Genomic DNA, 23,239 nt, shown 5'->3' with positions numbered 1-23,239 from the left:
AGGCAGCATCAAATATGTATATTCATCTTAAAATGGGTTCTTCTAACAGGATAATGTGCCATGTCACAAGGAGGCCAGAATTGTACAGAACTTGCAGGAACATAAGAGTGAATCCAACCTAGAGTGGTTCGTCCCTGGTGACTAGATCTCAATTGTTGAACACCAGTGAGATGAGGTGGAGTAGAGATCTGCATCACTTCAATTTGCAATAATTGTGGGAAGCTAATGAGTCAGCATGGACCAGCATCCTGGCACACTTTCAATACATAGTTGAATCTATTCCATGATGAATTCAGGCTGTTCTGACAGCTAGAGGGGACCTACTGCATGTTTCTATTGGGTACCCAGAGAAACCTACAGGTTACCTGCAAGCAGGTTGGGTTGCAGGTCGGTTTTCAGTTAATTTTGTGGTTTGCAGGTTGGGTGCAATTCCAGTTTTTATATATAATTAATTGCTATATGAAACCGAAAGACCATAATTAAAAGGTTTAACAAAAAGAAAAAGATGGAATGAAGAAGATTTATTTGATGCGGAAGATTCAAGTTATGAAAATGTTGAACCTCCACTCGAAATTCAAAATTATATCACAATAAAACTTCCAAAACAAATTTCTGATGATGGAGAAGATTTTCAGTTGTTGAAGTGGTGAAAAAAAATACATAATTTTTTTCCAAATCTTGCAGCTGTGGCTCATTTCATTCTTGCCATCCTTGCCAGCAGTGTAGCCAGTTAAAGAGATTTTTCTGCAGTGGGACTTCTTGTCCAAGAAAGGACTCAGTTGAACCTGCAAACTGTTGATGTCCTCTTTTTGTACAGCGATTTAAAAAATGTGTAAAATTAATTATATTAATATATTTTCAGTACATTTTTCCTATTTATTTGTTTTTTAAGTTGATGTATATTGTATATGATAAAAAATTCAGTATTGTTGATTCAGTTATTTATTACATTATTATTGTTATATAAAAACATTAAGATAAATTTTCTTAATATGCCCTTTTTTTCTCCTTTTTTTTGTGCAGTTCAGGTGCAGGTCAAATACAATGGACCTGCACCGGACTCCAAGGTAGGTTACATAATAAAGTGGCCACTCAGTGTATATTTGCTTTTTATTAATAAAAACTGAAAAAATATGTACTACCACCACTTTTCTTAATCTGTCATCTTACACAGTAATATTCCTTGCAAATTACTTTCTATATATGAAGAAAGCTGATCTATTTTGGTGCAAAAATACTGTGAGGAAAGTTTTGTGAATATAAGAAAATAATACTTTTGGCTATTTGTATGGTTTATGTGATTTGTATCAGCAGGATTGTTCAGACATAAAATTGCTTACTGAGTCATTTTTTGAAGATCCATGGAAAGTAGGGGAATAAGTAAAAAAGAAGTTTAGCTTCTTACTCTTAATAAGGAAATTGTTTATTATGACTTTTTCTGAAAAAAATTGACACCAAGCCATGTGTCAATTTTTTTCAGTCAGAAAGTCAGGTGAATTTTTTGTATAAACTGGTAAGGATCTGGTGAAATAAAATACCTTTTTTTTGGAGAACGTTACTCAAGATCAGTGGCATTTTTTGGTTAAAATGGTATCCTCAACTTTAACTCTTCTTTTAACTTCACTGATTAAAATCGGTATCCTCCATTTTAACCAGTGAGGTTAATTCCATGATTATATTGCTTTATTTGCTTAATATATTTAAATAAATAAAAAGAAATATAATGAATTTTCTGTTAATATTATTATTATCATCATCCCTCTTAGCTCACACACAAACATTAAAAAACTATATACTTTTTTCTCGTTCAGAAAAAATAATATATTACCATCATAATATTATATTGATGATTCTTGTGCTAAATTCTTTCTCATAAAATCTGTAAAAATACTAATAAAATTATCAGGGAGTTTAAAGAATATCATCTTAATACTTTAAGTAGTTTCTAATTTTTGAAAGGACTGGAACCATTTATTTTAATGGATATGAATTAAAAACATGAAACAAAATGAAAAATGCATTTTGGTAGACTTGTTTAAACTTGCATGTATGGATACATTGGAGTTCCTGATATGCAAGACTGAGATCCATTCCCACTATTTTTTCATCACTTTCAGACACATTATTGTAGTGTCACACTTATTTTAAGTAGGATGTACTACTTCTATCACTTTGAGTCATTTTTGTTGAGCCATCTTGATACTAGGTAGAAATTTGTGTATCTATAAGAAAAGTTTAGTTGTGTATAAATTTACTATCGGTAAAAACCATTTTCAGGGATTGCCAACTCTGATGCATATATACATGACTATATATTCACAATTTATCTTAGTAATTATTGTAGGAAATCTAACTGCAAACCTTAATATGAATCATTCTTGTATACACTAGGGAAGTCCAGAACCCAATAACCATCAGAAAAAAAGATATGGAATCAGTTCATACACAAGGGCAATTGGGGGGGGGGGACAGGTGGTTGAATACTACTCCATAACCTGCCTGGATATTATGTAAGAGCTCTCAGACTACTACCATTTCACCTTTAGAATTAGTAAGGCTAGTCATGGCTGCACAATGCCATAATTTTTCAGAAATCACTGTTAACAACAAGTATTGCATCTGGCTGTTGTAAACTGTTATTTTATTCATAGAGTTTTCTTGCCATATGTGGCAGTTCCGGAATATAAGCAGCATTTATTTTTATTTTGTCTTAGAAATGCTCAACTAATATGTGCCTGCATACATGTGTAAAAACACTGTGAATCTATTTAGGCTCTTCTTCTTCCGACCTTGTCTCAATTTTTTTTTAAGGAATGACTTGAACTGATATTTGATATAACTAGGTGTTATTCTTTCCATATCTCATAATTAGCAATCTATGTGCTTTTATTTATGTCACGATAAAATGTTTTTCTGACAACATATCATTTTCACAATCTATATATCACTAACACACCTATTTCACTAGTCCTGACATCATTGTTAGATCATATAAGAGGATCATGAAAAAAACATATTTGGGCACTTCCAAAATAAAAAATTTAAAAAAATCACATAAACTGTGGTTTAAGTTATGAAATAAAATGGTATTTTAATTTCACTAGAAATTTACTATCAAGTTATAATGAATATATGAAAAGATTACTTTGAAATAATGATACCAAAAGTTTTACTTTTTTCCTTCACAAGTAAACCACTTAAATGAAATATATGGTAGTGGTAACAAATGCACACTGATTGACTGGTTGAAGCACAAAGTTCAGCCGTTAGTATAACTGCAAATAATGATATCTCTTGCTTTTTTTTTTTTTTTTTTTCCCTTGTGACATTATCAGCAATCACTTCTGAAGATAACATGTGACAGATGTAGCCACCAAAAGTATATAACTTTAATAAAACAAAAAATGAAAATAATGATCTTCAAATATCAAAATTGTGATTTGTCAACTTTCAAAAAAATGAAGTTTGAACAAATATGATTTATTAGAAAAACCATAATATTTGAGTACCATAAACCCAAGTCACTAGCTGGTTGCTTCACTCGTACCCCCCCTCCCAATTGACACACTATGGTAAACCTAGAGAAAAAGGTACTAATATGCCAAATATTGAGTAAATTATGAGTTGGCACTGAGACTGAACTAAAATGATTGTTTAATTGAGTTAAGGGTTCATTCATATATCTACAGGTACACACAATGCCTGGCATTACATGGGGTGGGGTGATTTTAGTATTGGAGGCAAGCTTTAAATTTGGTGCTCCTCCCATTTTGATCTTTTTATAGTGAACCCCCCCCCCCCAAAAAATATAGACCTTAAGTAATTGCTCCATTGTTTTTCACTAATTTTAGCCAACCTATCTACTAAATAGAGGAAAATAAATAAGTTACTCAATGTATGTTGCATTTCAGGCACATTAGAATTTTTTTCTTAAATTAACTATTTTTTTCTATTATTAATAGAAATGAAAAGTAAATATAGGTATTTCCTTATTAATACAGTTTTATTTATTATTTTATTTTATTTTTATTATTCCATACAAAACAAGAAAAAAAAAAATCATAAAATGATATAAACAGGTACAAAATAACAAACAAGTAAGATGTAAAAATGAAATATACTTAACACCAAGAGTAAACATACAAATAAAAATAAAATGTCATGAAATAGTAATATATAATTAAGAAATAAAGTACTATTAATAAATGATAAAAACATTAGAAGTGTAAGGAAGGGCATTACAGTAAAACACATAGGAATAAAGGTAGCAGTTAAAGCATACTTGTTCAATTTATGTATGTAAAATTCTGCGAGCACTCAGCCATATATATATATATATATGTGAAACTGTGAGTTTCACATAAAAGATGAATCTAATATAAACATACATTTAATGGATTTTAAGGAGATCTATAAGAGTTAATAAAAGAGTCTAGAGCTAAAGTAATATATTTAAAATTTTATTTATTGGGTTTAACTGTCCATTATGTGTTCTAAATTTAATCATAAAAAGATTCTTGTTTCTTTTGAATCCTACAAGTACGTGAAAGTTAATCTGTTGTAATAAGTCGGGACTCAAAACCTTATTAGCATTAGCATTAGCATTAGTAGAGGCATTTGATGCAAGAAAGCAGGCTTATGCAGCATCAGCCAAAAAAAAAAAAAAAAAAAAGTAACATAAATAAATAAAAATAACCACTTCCACTTCACCCCTCTGTTCGTTCAAAATACCTGTCCAGCTGAGCCTTAAACTTATTTAGGCTATCAACTTCCACGACAAGGGATGGAAGTCTGTTACACCTACCAACCACCCGCTGGCTAAAGGCAAATTTCCGCACATCTATCCTACATCTGTCTTTCCTCAATTTGAATTTATGCCCTCTCAGGTGATTATTCTGAGCAAGAGGAAGAATCCCATCAGCATTGAGCATGCTCAAACCATTCAAGGCTTTGTACACCTCTATCAGATCACCTCGCTGGTGCCTAGTTTCCAGACACTGTAATTCGCAAAACTTAAGCCTTTCTTCGTAAGTTATTGTTAAGAAACTTATGTAAGAAATGGAGGCCTGCAATCAGGCTGTGTATAGATAGAAGCTGCAAATTATATTCTCCAAGTATGAATCATATTGATCTTTATAATTTTACATTCTCCAATCATAGCTGTTCAGTTTAATTGCAACTGTATAATATTTATTACTCTTTTCCCATATACTTTTTTTTTTAAATCTCATATTTCTCTCTCTATATATATATAGCACACAAGTAACACCACATTCACGAGTCTTGTATAACAATACAAGCATAATATGAACAGACTGTTCTAAATCTAACAATATTGCATTAAAACTACATTTAATCTATGAATTTCTTTTTTATATAAAAAGTGTGTGGAAAAGAAGAAATAATAATTGCTGGATTTCTATTTGTTTTATTTTAACAAAATTTGGATTGACTTGACAAATATTTTTAAAAGACCCAAAAAATTTCATGAAAATTCATCCACGAGTAGTCGAGTTGTTATGTGTGAACGGATGGACTTGGCAAAGACAATTGATGCTTAGCATATGTGTGTGTATATATACATATGTGTGTGTGTGTGAACATGACTGAAAATGGTATTAGTTGCAAATAAAAATATCAGTCTAAGGAATGCTGTATGCACTCAGATAGACAGTTGAATTTGTACAACTCAATGTTTACAGCCATAAACCAGATTGGTTTATATTGGTTTATCTGCAATTATTTGGTAAATAAAAATTCGGCTAACTTATCCAAATAAGAATTAAGATAGAAAAAGCTGGAAGTGGTGAGGGCAGGGCTGTAAAAACAATTGTGCTGTCTCTTAATGTGGCCTTGTATATGCATTGCTAAGTCTTCCTTGTTATGTTCGTACCATTCACAAATTATGTGATTAAACAAAAAAAAAAAAAAAAAAATTTGGGCAATCTGTCTCATAACATTTTGTAATAATTGCTATGAAGGCAACCCCTGTTTGTGTAACCAAAGCGACTGTCCTTGTACTCAACATTTTTATTTCCCCCACTCCCCATGTCAGGTAAGTAGGATAAGTGGCTGCTTGGCCTCAGAATTTAGGGGTTCCAAAATTACTCTATCTGAAGCACAGGGTAGAGTTAATGATTTTTTATATTAGCATTAGCAGAGGCATATGATGCAAGAAAGCAAGCTTATGCAGCATCAGCCAAAAAAAAAAAAAAAAAAAAACGCTCCCATTTCAACCCTCTGTTCATTCCAAATACTTGTCCAGCTCAGACTTAAATTTATTTAGGCTATCAACTTCCACAACAAAAGATGGAAGTTTGTTCCACCAATCAACTACTCGCTGGCTAAAGGCAAACTTCCGCACATCTATCCTACAACTGTCTTTCCTCAATTTGAATTTATGCCCTCTCAGGTGATTATTCTGAGCAAGAGGAAGAATCCCATCAGCATTGAGCATGCTCAAACCATTCAAGGCTTTATACACCTCAATCAGATCACCTAGCTGGTGCCTGGTCTCCAGACACTGTAATCTGCAAAACTTAAGCCTTTCTTTGTAAGAGCAATCCTTTGTTCCATTTACTAATCTTGTTGCTCTTCTCTGTACTCATTCCAACAGCTTTACATCCTTCTTAAAATGAGGCCTCCAGACCTGTATACAGTACTCAAGGTGTGGCCTGACCATTGCCTTATACAAGGGGATAATCACCTCCTTAAACCTGCTAGAAAAATTCCTGTATATCATTGACAAGACACCATAAGCTACTCTTGCAGACCGTCTGCACTGTTCAGAAAGCTTCAAATCTGCCTGCACAATTACTCCCAGTTCCTTTTCATTCTCTACCACTGTCAGTGTAGTACCACAGATTGATACGTTACTCTGGGGTTACTGCTTCCCATATGTAGTACTTTACATTTGTCAATAAGGCGCCTCCGTAGCCAGGTGGGAAGGAGCAGTAGTGCGTAGCACACGTTTCTTGATTAGACCGGGGTTCGAGCCTGTCATCACCAAATACGGAGGATGCGGAAAGGTCAGGGAATGACCATCGCATATCCTGGAGCAATATGGCCTTAGTTTGCTAATGCTCCTAAAAAAAAAAAAAACCAAATAACATTTGTCAATGTTAAACTTCATTTGCCACCTCTCAGCCCATCTACTCAACTTTTCTAGATCCTGTTGCAGCAGCGTACCGTCATTAGTGTCCTTAAAAACCCTGCCAACCCTCGTATCGTCTGCATACGATACTTGGACATTAAGCCTGATATACCATCATCAGTATTATTTATAAATATAGCAAACAACAATGGAACACAACACTAAACCCTGAGACATTCTCTTGAAATGTTTTTTAAAGTTAATTCATTTTAAAAAAAGCATTTCTATTTTTTGCAAGTAGGGGTATATAATTGTGTATTTCTTTAACCTATGGATCCAGAAAGAATTTTTTCTTTCTTTTTTTTGAAGGGGTACAATGCATCGGGGCCCTGTACTGAAAAACAGCTCAAATCTCACCAAGCTGCAGCCATTATCAATCCACTGCAGGATGGAAGCCTTGTCAACAATTTATGTTGAGGGAAATGGACCATAATCTGCCATGCTGGCCCAGTGCGAGTTGGCAGGTCAGCCGTATTTAGGAGTCAGGGGCTTGAACCGCAGTCTACTCAAAAAGTGTGTGCTACTGCATTCCAGCTAATGAGAGTGATAGTTATTCATGGATCACATCAGATGCATGATATTTTAATTAATTTTCTATGTGAAATATCACATATATTTATCTGTAATAGAAGAAACTAAGAAAGTAGTATAAATGGCATCAATTTAATTGCATCTCATATTGCGACTACCTACACAACAAGTTACAACGTATTGCACTACTGGTGGCCAAGGAAAGGCTTCAATCCAATTAAGAATTCCATACTTTCTTTTTCTCCTTCTCACTCAGGCCTCTCTGAACTCCAGGACCAGCCCTACTGCTTAGCACCATAAAATTTCAAAATCAGATTTGACATACTAAAATACCTCTTTTAAGAAGGGGCATTTTAATATGTTTGATATAATATAGTGAGGCCTCGAAATGAGTACCTGGGCTTGCAAATACCAAAAGATGGCCTTGTACTGGGCCTGATTTAACACCTTTTGGCAAGTATAAGTTTGAGTGATTATAGTTTTGGCCCTTTTCTTATATATGTCTCTTAGGGTAAGGAGATGGTAATTTAGCCTGGACTTTACAATTCTGTAGTTGACTCAATCTGTATATGTTATCATTATGATATAGGTTCTATGAAACGGCTCCCGTTTGGTTGTCACAACAGACCACGATGCTACAAAATAAAAAATCGAGTTTGCACACACTTCTAGGTTAGGGGAATAACTCAATGTTATAACAGCGATTGTTCTTTGAACTCATAATGCATCCACAAGGCACTAAACAAGTATACAGGACATTACCGATGCTTATGAAGAATCGGAACAGTGTTCCAGTGTTCATTCCAAGTACTGGACATGGAAAAAATGCCGGAAACCTTCCGATTCTACAGAACAGTGTTCCGTAGGGCCATAATTCCAAGTGCTGGGGCAACTCAGATGGTGACAGCACCCATGCCAAACTTCACAATGTTAATATTTCCAGGCATCTGCCAGACACAATGCTACCATCAGATCGGGAAAAATGTGTATCGTGATTCTTAAGGCCATAATAAAGCCTCCCAATGTCCTTGAGAAGCTGTAAGTCTGAGTTATGGAGTTACTGTTTGGTGATTATGTCAGCCACTCTTGATCTAGGCTGTTGCAATTTTGCTGTAATAAATTGATTGCTAATATGGCATCCTATGATGACTCACCGCTGGAAATCACTAAGCTCAACATCTTGGCCTACCTACTGCATTTTGTTCATCTGCTTGCAACTTGCATGAACGTAGTTTCTTTTATATCTGTAACACGTGGATTACAGTTATAGTTCATTTTTTCGAAATTCCAGGCCTGTCCGAGTATCTTTGGTAATATAGAGTAACCCAACATTCCACCAAAAATTAACACAAGTTTTTGGTGGGTAACCTCAGACTCTCAATTATCATGGTTGGTGATTAACCTGGGTTTTTAAGGCCCACCAAAGTCCAAGGCAGTGTAATTTGGCTAACAAAAAGAAATAAAATCCATTACACACATTTATGTATATTGTAATGAAACAACATGTTTGGCACGATGCTTGAATTTCTCAGAAACGTTATTCCCACCTTTACTTTCATCTTACTAGCTCATTCTAGTCATATTTCAGTAATCCTAAGTTTTACTACTGTAATGTAAATTCTAACATTATTCTTGAGTTTCTTGGAGTCTGTTTGCATCCATCACCTTAAAACGGAAAAGGGATCATTCTTTCTATTAAAATCTTGAGCTTGCCAGTAAACAAAAAGGAAAAAAAAAAAAAGAAAAATGATACAGAAGTGTAAATTTTAATAAATGCATGTTTCTTAAAATTAAGTGGTTCTACCAACTGGTAAAGGCCTCCGTAGCCGAGTGGTCAGGAGCGGGAGTGAAGTGGCACGCTCTTTCAGTAGACCGGGGTTCAAGCCCCTGACTGCTGAATACGGTCGATCTGCCAACCCGCACTGGACCAGTGTGGTAGATTATGGCCCATTTTCCCTCAGCATGAATTGTTGAGGAGGCTTCCACACCTGCAGTGGTTTGATAATGGCTGCAATTTACTTTTTTTTACCAACTGGTAGCACGGTTGGTAGAACCACTGTCCTCCCCACACCAGACAGAAAAGACCTGAGTTTGAGTACTTTTGATGACATGCAGAATCCCTATGGACCTTTTTCAGAATGTGGCTGAGTTTGTTGGTCTCAGGGAGCATGATTTTTTCTCCCGGAAACTCGGGTTTTTCATCCAGTAAACAGAAAATCGACCATAGAACACATGCAATATGCAGACAATATACACAGAGCAATATGGCCTTAGTCGCAGATGCTCCAAAATCCTACTACAATGACAACTTTCTTTTTTGGTTTGTTTTGAATTTAATAAAAACCTGTATCCTTGAAACTTGAAGATTAAAATTTTTCAAGGTCTAACAAATCTTAACAAGATAGCGATGTAACCCACCTTTATGAATATTAGTGATGTAACTGCGTTTCACGCAAATGCGTGATGCATCACTAATCTTAACAGACAATAGAAACATGTCACATATGGGTATTGTTCCTGATATTGGTAAACAAAAGTAAGTTCAGCCATGTCGGTAGCTATAAATTAAAACTGCTATATTGTTAGAATGTTTTACAAGTAATCAAACTCAACTCTTAGAACTGTCTGCGGTACAGAATCGGCCCCAGGTCTATCAGCGCCCTATGCGAGATTTTTGGTGGGCCTTCTCCGACTTGAAATTTACAGCAAATCAGTGAATTTTCGGGGATTTTGGCGCCCTGTTCCGGGGAACCGCTCGATCGTGCTCTAAGCCGGCCTTGCTGCAGTAATTCTAAGGTCAGATGTTTTCTCAACTAGGATGCAAGCTTTCTCTTCCTGTACAGTATCCTAAGGCTGAAGAATAAATAATGTTAATCTACATTGAGGCCCAAAACTTGCAAACTGTTCCGTGAACACACTCGTACAGACAAACTACGCTAATCTAAAAATTTTATAAATTTACAATGTTGATACCACGATTGTCATATTTCAAGAAAGCTGGTGCCGACATGGAATCTCAGGTGATGGAGTCCATTGTCAGCAGCCTGGCTCAAACCAATCAATTGGTTACTGCAAATTAAGACGATACTACCTTCCTATAATGAAAAGGTAAAGTCGTGAGATGGGCAGTTATCTCTTGGAAGAATAATTCAAAAACCTATCGTGCAAAGGCTTAAAACAGTGAACACTGTGTCTCGAAGATCGTCTGTATCCTGCTTAGCTTCATCCACTCTTCTGCTAGTCGGAATCCGAGACTGCGGCTGCAGAACTTATAGACTCACATTCAGGCATTGAAATCATGTGCCCGCCAAGGCAAAAACTTGTGGTAGATTTATCAGTTGAATGAACTATATCGATGAAGAAAGTACGGTGTACACAGCTGTCCTTAGGGTTGATGTTAGCTCATTCTGCTTTGCCAATTAAGAATACTGGTAAATTTTTGATCAGGGTTCTCCGTTGGCAAAACCTAGTCAATTATTTCTGCCAATTTCAAAATATTTACGGAAATTCAACACTAAGCTATGAAAAATGTCTAAAACAAAACAAAATTATCAGAAGCACGACTGGGGTACGTCCTGGCTGGCACAGGGATTACTATTGTTCCTCCAACGCTGTGTGAAAGGACCTCGTTCGATTCCGAGCCGGTTGTTGATGGTCGTGGATTTCAGAGGAGTAGCAGTGAGTTATGGCGCCCGGGGGCAATGCATTATATTTTCCCCTAAATAAATAGGCTATCTGGTGCTCTCACAGTTCCTGGGGAAAAATATCCGCCCCATTGTTATGTCCCTGGTGATCTGAATAATGGTTATGTCCAGGTTTTTCATCGTACAAATAAACAAACGTCATGCAAATTATAGACATGTTCTGATGCGCCATAGCTATAGCTAAAACAACCCATACCCAAGTAACCCAACCTTAATAAATATGCAGTGCTTATTGACTTCATTGCTACACATGACTTGTTCCACACCCATATACACCCAACGATGGTAAACGTTGAAAGTGGATTCATTGGACCATATCACATTTCACTGCTCTAACGACCGCAGTCTCTGTTCACAATACCCTAAATGGTCCACTGAAACATGAACTTTACAGGGTGCAAAGAGCTGTTTAACTGTATTGCACTCCTTAAATAATATAGGAGTGAAAGTTACATTTAAATTCATTAAAAATAATTATCCAAAAGAAAGTATGCACTTTTAGTATGTTTATCGTTAATGGAAGTTTTAAAACGTGATGGAGGAACATTTATTTATTTTTTTTACTATCTTAATGACGAACCTACAGAAAGTGTGCCCTTTCTTATTCTCACCAAGGGTACACGCAGTATCAGGATACTCTCAGTTCAAGAAACGAGATTGGGTAGTGCCCACAATATAAAATGTAATGTCCATCCAAAGAAATTTCAGGGTCAAAGGGTGGGTGCTTCAATTTCAAGAAGAGGAGGATTACAGTGGATTCAAGCACTTATTAGACTCTATGTGCAATGGAACATGAACGAATTATGAGAATTGTATTTTCCTGGAAGCTAATGTATATATTGATTCCAGTGGGAAGTACTACAAATGAAAGAAACAAAGCAGACAAAACAGCTGGAAGGTATTAGACAAAAATAAAAAAAATATATGGGACAGTCATTGATTCATATGCCAATTATATTTCACCAGCATCATAATAAAAACAATGATTGGGTAATGCCGATGAAAGCCGATTATGAGAAACCACTCACAAAGAGAGCTAAAAATGGGGAGAAACAGTTCGAATGTGAATACTGTACAAGATAGAAGAGAGTCGATCATACTCGCCCAGTACAGGATGGAAGCAGCGAATTTATGGGCAACCCAGACGAAGTGGCAGATGAATTAGGAAAGTACTTTGCTGTGAACTTTACGATTAGAAGCGTGTTTGAAGTAGGGGACAGTGAGAGCTAGCTTTCTGAAAGTAGGGGACAGTGAGAGCTAGTTTTCTGAAAGTAGGGGACAGTAAGAGCTAGCTTTCTGAAAGTAGGATATATAAAAGATCGCTTAGAAAAGCTACTGAGAGTGAGAGAGGGTAAGACCACCATTGGTGAAGGTATACATCCAGTAATACAGGTATATTAAAAAAAGCCAACGTTGAGCATAGTTGAAAACAGTTTTTAATGACAATGAGCTTATAAGTAAACTTTGGGTTGATCTCCTTGGACTGGAGAAGCGTTAGTATTTCCCTAATCTATAAAGGAGGACCTGAAGAAGTAATGGGAAACTACAGACTAGTGAGGCTTACTAAGGTTGGCAAGATCATGGTGTCTGTAGCTAATGGCATAACATACAGTATATTATCTCGATATAAATATAATCCTAAACGGATCATAACATAACTTGTAAAGAGGGGAAACCTCACATGATAAATCTAGTTAATTAATATAATGAAGTCATAAAACTGTGATTTTGTAATAACTGAGAGCAAACTGAAGGAGAAATTGTCGAAGTTAAACATAAAAAAGGCACCTGGGTTGGATGGAATCTATCCAGTTATATTGAAGGAGGCAGCGAGGTAAGTTAGCAAACCCTTAGCCATAATTATGAGAGCATCCTTAGATTCAGGGGAGATCCCCATGGACTGGAGATGTGCAAATGTATCCCCAATTCAAAAATGGACTTCAAAGGGTGACACAAATAATTATAGGCCTGTTAGTTTAACTTCTGTCAAGGGAAAATAATGGAGTCACTTGTTAAAGAAGTGATACAGGATCACCTAGACAAGACTGGAGTAATAGTTCAGACACAGCATGGGTTTGTTAAGGGGAAGTCTTGTCTGACCAATTTGATTGGATACTATGATGTGGTTACAAAGGAACCGGATGCAAAAAATAATTTTAATATCATATACTTGGATTTCAGGAAAGCTTTTGATACTGTTGCACATGGAAGACTGCTGTACAAATTGGAGCGGTATGGCATTAATGGCAAGTTGCTGCAATAGATAAAAGGATGGTTGAGTGGGAGATGGCAGAGAGTGGTAATAAATGGACAGTGCTCTACGTGGACTAATGTTATTAGTGGAGTCGCCCAGAGTTCAGTGCTGGGCCCATTGTTATTTTGTGTATTTATCAATGATATCTATGAAGGTATATCAGCCTTCATGTCCACGTTTGCAGATGATACAAAGGTTGGCAGAGTTGTTAATGACATTAAAGAGTGTATGCTACTGCAACAGGATCTAGAAAAGTTAGGCAGATGGGCTGAGAAGTGGCAACTGAAGTTTAACATTGACAAATGCAAAGTACTGCATATGGGTAGCAGTAACCCAAGAGAAACGTACCAACTTCGTGATACTACACTCAGGCAGGTGGAGAATGAAAAAGACCTGGAATTACGCAGAATTGTGCAGTCGGATATGAAGTTCTCTGATAGTGTAGACAGGCTGCCAGAGCAGGTCGTGGAGTTTGGTCAATGATATATAGGAATTTTCCTAGCAGACACAAGGTGATTATCCCTTTGTATAAGGCAATGGTCAGACCAGACCTTGAGTATTGCGTACAGGTCTGGAGGCCTCATTTTAGGAAGGATATAAAGTTGCTAGAACGAGTACAGAGAAGGGCAACAAGATTGGTGAGAGGAACAAAGGGGTGCACTTATGAAGAAAGGCTTTAAGTTCTATAAGTTGCAGCATCTGGAGACTAGGCACCTGCGAGGTAATCTGATTGAGATGTATAAGGCCTTGAATGGTTTGAGCAGGCTCAGTGCTGACGGAATACTTCCGCTTGCTCAGACTAAGGATGTGAGGGGGCAGAGATTGAAATTGAGGAAAGTCAGTTGTAAAATAGATGTGCGGAAGTTTGCCTTTAGCCAGCGGGTAGTTGATTGCTGGAACAGACTTCCATCTGTTGTTGTGGAAGTTGATAGCTTTAATAAATTTAAGGCTGAACTAGACAAACATTTGGAGTGACCAGATGGGTGAAATGGGAAGGGGGTTTTTTTTGGCTGATGCTGTATAAGCTTGCTTTCTTGCATTATATGCCTCAACTAATGCCAATGCTAATGCTAACTTGGAAGAAAGAAAAAAACAAGGCTTAATCAGTATAAATATTCACGACATGGCATACTTCAGTCAATTCGGTTTCAAGATAACTCCACAGAAATCTCATTGTATGGTCTTTTCCCTCACGGAGATCCTCCACTGACATCCCAGTAGTCACAAAGAAAATAAAATCGCAATAAGATACATCAGTGCAGTTGTTCATTGTCCACTGTTATATTCCGTTGAGACTTGGGCATCAGTTTCTCTCACCACAATCAAACCATTTCTGCCGAATTCTGGCTCGACAAATGAGCTACCAAGAAGCATAAGCCTCCTCCTCCATCAGCTTAGAACAATAGCAATGGCCGAGGCTTTTAACATTCAGAGGCTTTTTACTCAGAGAGATGATTGCTGTGGTAACTACAATAAAATAAATGAGTGCCAAAACTTCTTCACCGTCATTCTGGGAAAGCTGCTGCTGGAGAGTCCCACAAGCAGCCCTCAGGTCAAGCCCTTCACTCCGCCCCCTGGAACAACTGTCTACTTCTCTGATAGATTTGGGTGCCTTATCAAATGCTCTCCTAAGTTCAGATCCTTGACACAGACTTGAAGAAGTTTGTGACTGACCATGATTACAGATAGGTAGTCCTTAGCTTCCGCCGCGTCCGAACCAACCCACCCCCTCCTGTTAGGGCCCATCTCGCTTCTCTCAAGCAAGACGTTGGCCGTGACTCTGCCAGTTCTATCAAGGATTCTTCCATTTTATTGGAGTCGCCTTTTCAATGATGCTATATAAATTAAAAAAAAGTTATTCGCAATTCAGATAGAACAGTGGTTAACTATATTTTTTTTTTTTTTTTTTTTTATTACTCCAAAACAGCCGAAGCCTTACAGAGGAGGAATTTGACCGTAGAAATATAGAATCCTTCTATTTACAATCTATACACAATGTCAGGTATCATTATACAGTTTCAAATATACAAAGTCAATTTACAACATATACAATGCATATCATGCGTTACAGACCATTTGCATTTTAGCAAAGCTGTGGTAACAGAGAAATTAGTATTTCTAAGCATTATGTTGTTTTCTTTTCTTGATTGTTCACATTAATTAGTTGAATTAATTGCTTTGTGTTATTAATCTTAATTGTTATACCAAAATTTTTTTTTTTTTTTTTATACAATTGTTATTACTTAACTTAGTTCCTTGAAGAAAAAGTAAACAAAAAAAAAAAAAAAAAAGGATTTTTTTTTTTTTTTTTTTTTTACTTTATTCCTTTTCTTTTTTTTTTTTTTTTTTTTTGTTAAGGCTAAGTATACCTATCTTTATAGTATTATTATTGTTGTTATTATTAAGTTAATCATTTATTTTTATTCTCTATTAGTTTGATTGAAAAACCTTTGTAGTTCTTTTTTGATATTAATGTTTTCATATAGTATATCAATGTTGGAGTCGTTCAGCAGTTTTACAGTTCTGTTGAAGTAGTGGAATCTGAGTTGATCAGTTCTGAATGGCTCTTGTGCCAGCATATTTTGTCTTCTCAAGACTCTTGGAGGACAGCTGAAGTTGATGAGGTAGAGCAGCTCGGGGGCATCGAGCTTGCCAGCCACTAGATGCATTAGGAATTTGCAGTCTGCCGCAGCTCTCCTTTGGTAGAGTGGTACAGTCCCAAAGTGAATGCACCATTCATTGTAGGATTTTGTGTTCAATTCCAACCTAGATTTGTACACCAGGAATCTGACTATGGATTTCTGAATACGTTCCAGTTGTTTTATAAGAATTTTGGTGTGAGGATTCCAGATTTGAGAGGCATATTCTAGAATTGGGTTGATGATCATTATGCAAGCTGTTTTTATGAGCTGTACATTAGTGAAATCAAAGCAGATTCTTTTAACCAGTCCAAGGGATTTGGAGGTCTTTAAGTAAGCTTAGGTCATAAGGTGGAACACTAGGCTCTCGGTCTTCAGTGAGAGCCAGTGATGGACTAACTAGTCGTTTGGCTGATTCGACTCATTAAAAATAAAATAAAATAAAACCGGTCCATATCATCTGCCCATCCCCTCTAATAATATGTCTAATCCTTCCTTAAATTTATTCAAACTACCTTACTTCCACAACACAGTTTTTAGACAGTTTTTAACTTCTGTACAGTGGGACCAACTGATGACGTTACCAACAGCAAATTCTAAGCGGAAAGCATTCAAGGAATTAATAGCGGAAGCTACTAAACGTTTCATACATATTAAGAAATATTGTTCAAGGTTTAGGCCTAAATGGTTGTCAAATGAACTAATGAGACTCGTGGCAGAGAAGCAAAATGCATGGGATGCATATAAATTATCAGGCGACACAGAAGCCTATGATATATACAATATAAGCTAGTCTGTAATGAAGTCACAAAGGAGGTTAGGCAGGCGAAGGCAGATTACGAGAAATCTTTGGCAAAGGATGCTAAGAAAAACAGCAAGGATTTCTTTACTTATATAAACTCTAAAAGGAAGGGGATGAATCTGATTGGTCCACTTGACATCAATGGTTCGACTGTTGATGATCGTGCTCAGATAGCAAACAAACTGAATGAGTATTTTGCATCTACATTCACACATGAGGAGTTATTAAGGTTTGAAAATGCCAGAAGGTTATCAAATTGTAACAGGATGCTTAATGATTTTGTAATAACTGAGAACAAAGTGGAGGAGAAACTGTTGAAGTTAAACATAAGAAAGGCACCTGGGGTGGATGGGATCTATCCAGTTATATTAAAAGAGGCGGCAAGGCAACTAAGCAAACTCTTAGCCATAATTATGAGAGCATCCTTGGACTCAGGGGAAGTCCCACGGACTGGAGATGTGCAAATGTATCCCCAATTCACAAAGGGGGATCGAAGGGTGACACGAGTAATTACAGACCAGTTAGTTTAACTTCTGTTCCGGGTAAAATAATGGAGTCACTGGTTAAAGATGCATTGCAGGATCATCTAGACAAGATTGCAGCAATAATTCAGACACAGCATGGGTTTGTTAAGGGAGAGTCTTGTCTGACAAATTTGATTGGTTATTATGATGTGGTTACAAAGGAACTGGATGCAAAAAATAATTTTGATATCATATACTTGGATTTCAGGAAAGCTTTTGACACTGTTGCGCTTGGAAGACTACTGTACAAATTGGAGCAGAATGGTATTAAGGGTAAGTTGCTACAATGGATAAAAGGATGGTTGAGTGGGAGAAGACAGAGGGTGGTAATCAATGGGTGCTGCTCTTCGTAAACTAATGTTATTAGTGGAGTCCTACAGGGTTCGGTGTTGGGTCCACTGTTGTTTTGTATATTTATCAATGATATTGATGAAGGTTTATCAGGCTTAGTATCGAAGTTTGCAGATGATACAAAGGTTGGCAGGATTGTTAATGACAGTAATGGCAGTGTCTTATTGCAACAGGATCTAGAAAATTTGGGCAGATGGGCTGAGAAGTGGCAACTGAAGTTTAACATTGAAAAATGCAAAGTATGGGTAGAAGTAACCCCAGAGAAACGTACCAATTGTGTGGTACTACACTTAAGGAGGTAGAAAATGAAAAAGACCTGGGAGTAATTGTGCAGTCAGATATGAAGTTTTCTGAGCAATGCAGACAGGCTGCCAGGGCAGATCATGGTGTGTTGTGAATGATATACAGGAATTTTGTTAGCAGGGAAAAGGAGGTGATTGTCCCTCTGTATGAGGCAATCGTCAGGCCACGCCTTGAGTACTGCGTGCAGGTCTGGAGGCTTCATTTTAGGAAGGATGTAGATTTGCTTGAGCGTGTACAGAGAAGGGCAACAAGATTGGTGAGGGGAATGAAGTGATCCTCTTACCAGGAGAGGCTTAAGTTCTGCAAATTGCAGCAGCTGGAGACTAGGCACCTGCGAGGTGTTCTGATTGAGGTGTATAAGGCCTTGGGGTTGAGCACGGTGAATTCTGATGGGATTCTTCCACTTGTTCAGATTACGAACCTAAGGGGGCATAAATTGAAATTGAGGAAGGACAGATGTAGAATAGCTGTGCGGAAATTTGCCTTTAGCCAGTGGGTGGTTAATTGCTGGAACAAACTTCCATCTGTCGTTGTGGAAGTTGATAGGTTAAATAAATTTAAGGAGGAACTGGACAAATATTTAGAGGGGATTGTTTTGTGATTTTTATGGCTGATGCCCGCATAAGCTCATACGCTTGCTTTCTTGCATCAAATGCCACTACTACTACTTCTTTACCAGATGAAAGTTTGTTCCAACAATCAATTACTCTCTGGCTACAAACAGATTTTCGAAAATCTGTACTTCACTCTCTATGAAGGTGGATTCGATATCCATTTTTGCTGGATCCATAGCTACATCGGGATTAACAGAAACGATTTGGCTGATACTACAGCCAAATCACAGCCACGAAGGATAATCTTTGCCTGCCCGTCTCCTATATAGCCTACAGGCTAATTCGTAATCAGTTATATTTGCAGTGGCAAGATTCGTGGCATCAGCAGGTAACAAACATAGTAAGCCTATAATAAAATCAGTTTTATTATTTCAAATCCAATTCAATCGCACATCTATCTTGCAACCATTATTTTTCACTTTATATTCCCTTATGTGTGTCATCTGAGAAGAGTACGGATGCCATCAACAGTTTACTCAATCTATTTAATGCCTTAAACACTAAGTCACATCATAATGAAGTCTCCTCGAAGGTGACTACTTCCAGACGCTGCGATTTGTAGAACTAAAATCTTTCTTGGTAAGCGTACCCTTTTTTTTTTTTTTATTATTATTATTATCTGTTTATTTCCATAAGGAAACCACCCCGGGATGGCAAAGTGCCAGGAGGGTTTTTGTGTCCCAGACTAATCTTATTGCTCTTCTCTATACCCATCCTAATAGGTACACATGACTTTGAACTGTTCGATTGTTTAGAATGATGTACAACGGAATGATTATTCGGTAATCCGTTTCAATCGCTTGCTCACATCACTCCCATTGAACTCCATGCATTATTGCGAATTCAGGGGCTTCATGTTTTCTTGTTTTGGGTTAGGGTATAAGAAATAATGGCATAAGAAAATAAAAAAAATCTGAGAAAGTTTTAAAAAGATTTAAACTTTAAAAAAAATGAATCAAGATATACGGTGCTGGACACTTTTATCAGTTGTCCTGCTGCTTCGTTTCTCCGTGATCATCTGTTGAACTTTCGAAAACATTTCTTACTTGGAACTGAAATTGCAACCATGCAAGACCTGCATTGAATTCGAATTGCCTGGGATAATGATTTTTCTCCTATACCAGTTTAATGGATTTTCTTGTCTTAACAAAAGGTACTAATATTCAGCAATTCCACTTTAACAATGTTAGATTCTCTACGATTTTCCATTTGGACGAGTTCTACTACAGCCGAATCAAATTCCTACCAAAATTCCTGGATTTATTCGTAGATTTTGAAGTTTGAGATGTACGTTATTGGATCTGGTATTTTGTTGTAACTGGAGCAGTGGTATATCGGCAGTTTATATCTGCGCAAACACAGGTAGTAATAGAATTTCTGGTGGCCATATTGCTCCGCTGTGGCGGATCCAGAAAAAAATGACAGGAGGGGCACCATTTCGTGCACTAGAATGGCGATCAGATTAGCATCACTGTTGCCAACTGTAGTTAGTTGAAAATAGCTGACCCACAATGCCAAAATAGATAAAATCCAATATTAACAATGAAAAAATATTTTTTTTTGTAGCTAAAGGTAATTGAAACGATTGGTGTATATTTTCCGAAAAACGACAGGGGGAACGTTCCCCTACCCTGAATCCGCCACTGTTGCTCCGGGAGAAAAAAATCAATCATGCTTCCCTCTCCTGAGACTCTCAGCCCCGTTGTGGAAAAGGCCCATAAAAATTCCTCACATCATCGACGGGACTCAGGTCTTTTCTATCCGGTGTGGGGAGGACAGTGATTCTAAAAAATGTGCTTCCCACGAGGGCTACAAACTGTGCTACCCACGAGGGCACGAGGGTAGCTACTGCTCTTCTGAATGACTCGTGTCATTAGATTGTTGATGACTCGAGCCAGTCATTCAGGGGCGGACTGGATCAAAAATTCTTACCGGGGAAAACTTGTAGCGGCCTCATACTAGTGTTTATGGCCAAAATCAAACCAGCCTCCGGGGTTTCCCCGGTAAGTCTTATGACCAGTCCGCCCCTGCAGTCATTCATCTGGATGACTATACTCACTAGCAGTCACCATTAAATGTTATTATTATTATTATTTGGGCTAAGTACTATATGCAATTTCAGCTAATAACCAAAATAGTATTTATTGTAAAATTTGTTGTACACACAATTTTTACTATATATTACTATATATATTTTACTATATATTAGCATTTTTTTAACTTAGAAAAACTAATAAAATAACAAGCTAAAGATACTGAATTTTATTTTATTTTTTTGGTTTATAGCTCTATTTAATAGATAACTATGCAGAAAGATTCCCAAGGATATTGCTGAACAAATTATTATCGCAAAGCAAATTAATTATAAATACGTCGAGGCTGTGTTCTCTCAACTTTGACCTTTTACTGAACCTTGTAAAAGCTGTCACACTATCCAGGAAATAACAGACCACTAGAACATTAGCCATCATCATTGAATCCGGAGTTGCTTCTATTATAGAATTTTAATGCTATACAGAGTTTATTGTAAATACTGTAATATCAAATTACATAAACAGTATTCTGTGAAGCATCAAATTATTAACAAATTAATAATCTCTGGCGATGTTTAATATTGATAAATTTATATAATTTCAGGCTTCCATAGTAATAAATTACTTTTAAGATTTAGAAAGTTGTTATATATATAGAAATTCAAATAAATTCAAATCACGGAGGGAGAGATTTCGACTGGGTTGTAGGAAGTTTTCATTTAGGCAGCAAATTATTAATTACTGGAATAAATTACCTGTTAGGAGGGAAATATAATTTTGTTTTTTAATTTTTTATATATGCTTTTTATTTTAATTATTTAATTTTTTTATTTTAGTTTATTATTATTATTTAATTAATGAATTAATTTTTTTTTCGGCTAGTGCAACAAATGCCTCCCTTGCACTATAGGACTAATATCAATATTAAGACAAGTTTAAGATTCAAAAGCTTTTCTGAAAGGCAGATCCAGCCTCTATATTTTATTTTATTTTTTGGTGGGGAGGGGAGAGTAACATGATTGGAAACAAGTTTAATTCTGTTTTTTAAATTTTTTATATATTTATTTTTAATATTAGTATTTATTATTTTTATTTTTATTTATTATTATTATTATTTAATTAATTTTTTAGGCTAGTGCAGCAAATGCCTGTGCTTTCCTTGCACTATAGGGCTGATATCAAAAAGGCAGATCCAAGATCCAGTCTTTATGCAGCATTTTATTTTATTTATTTTTTTTTTTGTGGGGTGGAGTAACACCATTGGAAACAAGTGCAGATAAAATAATAACAAATAATAAAACCGTATTAAGACAAACGGAAAATTTACTATTCTCAGAAAATAAGAAGGTGAATCTAGTTGATATAAAGTAAGAGAAACAGAAAATAGCTAATAAATATGTATATAATTATGTATACATAGTTTATAAATGTAATTATATAATATTATAGAATTGTTTAAATCTTTTCATAATAAATAATCCAATAAACAATCATTCAAAACCATTTTGCATAGTGATTTCTTCAAAATATACAAGGCTATATATGCCATACGTATTTATTATTTTAAATCTGAAATAAATAAAATAATATCGGTTATACTTTCTATATACACAAAAAAGGAGGCAAACAGCAAGGAGAGAAAACAGATTTTGTCGTTTAATAACAAACAGAAAGTAAAATCGATATTATGTATTTATTTTTATAATCTAATCGCGTTTGAGTTGACAGTATCAAAAAATGTGATAATGTTCTCCCCAGACAAATAGTTTCAAGAAGTAATCTATCTTTTTCAAAAACCACTTAACGACTACTTTTTTTTACTATTCCATTCACACCATTCTGATTACTCATTCTGTACATTTAAAAAGAAGTTGTACGTTTATAATACACGATGCCTAATTAACAGTCATACAATACATCGACATGTGATTTGTACACCTGTTTCCTGTTTTAAGATATTGCATTCATTTTAAATAATTTCGACATCAGATTTTTAAACACATCAGCACAACTAACAAGATAAAACTCTGTTTCATAAATTCATTTAACTGCAAAGAATCAGATGTATTTTATTCTCAAATACGAAGCCTTCCCCATATCCCACAGACATTTTACCGGTACAACGTGCTAATATCAAAGCTACAACAGTAACAAAAGATGATTACGAAACCTTTACCTTTACCTTGCTTTAATGGATCTGTTAAATATTTTCGGAATGCTTTTACTAGATCAGGATTCGAAACTTTACCTCCTCTACTTGCTATAAATTTCCTTATAGATTCAGCTGAGAATTCTTCGTTTCCGGCCATGTTTCCAGTGATCTCGTTTTCA

General features: G+C 36.0%; 1 protein-coding gene across 1 annotated transcript in view; it reads right to left on the bottom strand.

Moving 5' to 3' along the window:
- LOC150082583 (uncharacterized) overlaps nt 1–23,239 on the bottom strand; it is a 96,048-nt gene extending 72,809 nt beyond the window's left edge. The window contains exon 1 of the mRNA XM_090377841.1: nt 23,157–23,239. Within this exon, the coding sequence (XP_090233967.1) occupies nt 23,157–23,217 (61 nt within the window). The 5' untranslated portion in view covers nt 23,218–23,239. The remainder of the gene's footprint in view (nt 1–23,156) is intronic.

The sequence above is a fragment of the Mastigoproctus giganteus genome, chromosome 7 (assembly GCF_048544385.1).
Source record: "Mastigoproctus giganteus isolate SK-2022 chromosome 7, ASM4854438v1, whole genome shotgun sequence".
NCBI classification, from domain to species: Eukaryota; Metazoa; Arthropoda; class Arachnida; order Uropygi; family Thelyphonidae; genus Mastigoproctus; species Mastigoproctus giganteus.
The sequence above is the reverse complement of the archived record's forward strand: the minus strand, read 5'-3'. Positions and strand labels throughout refer to the sequence as shown.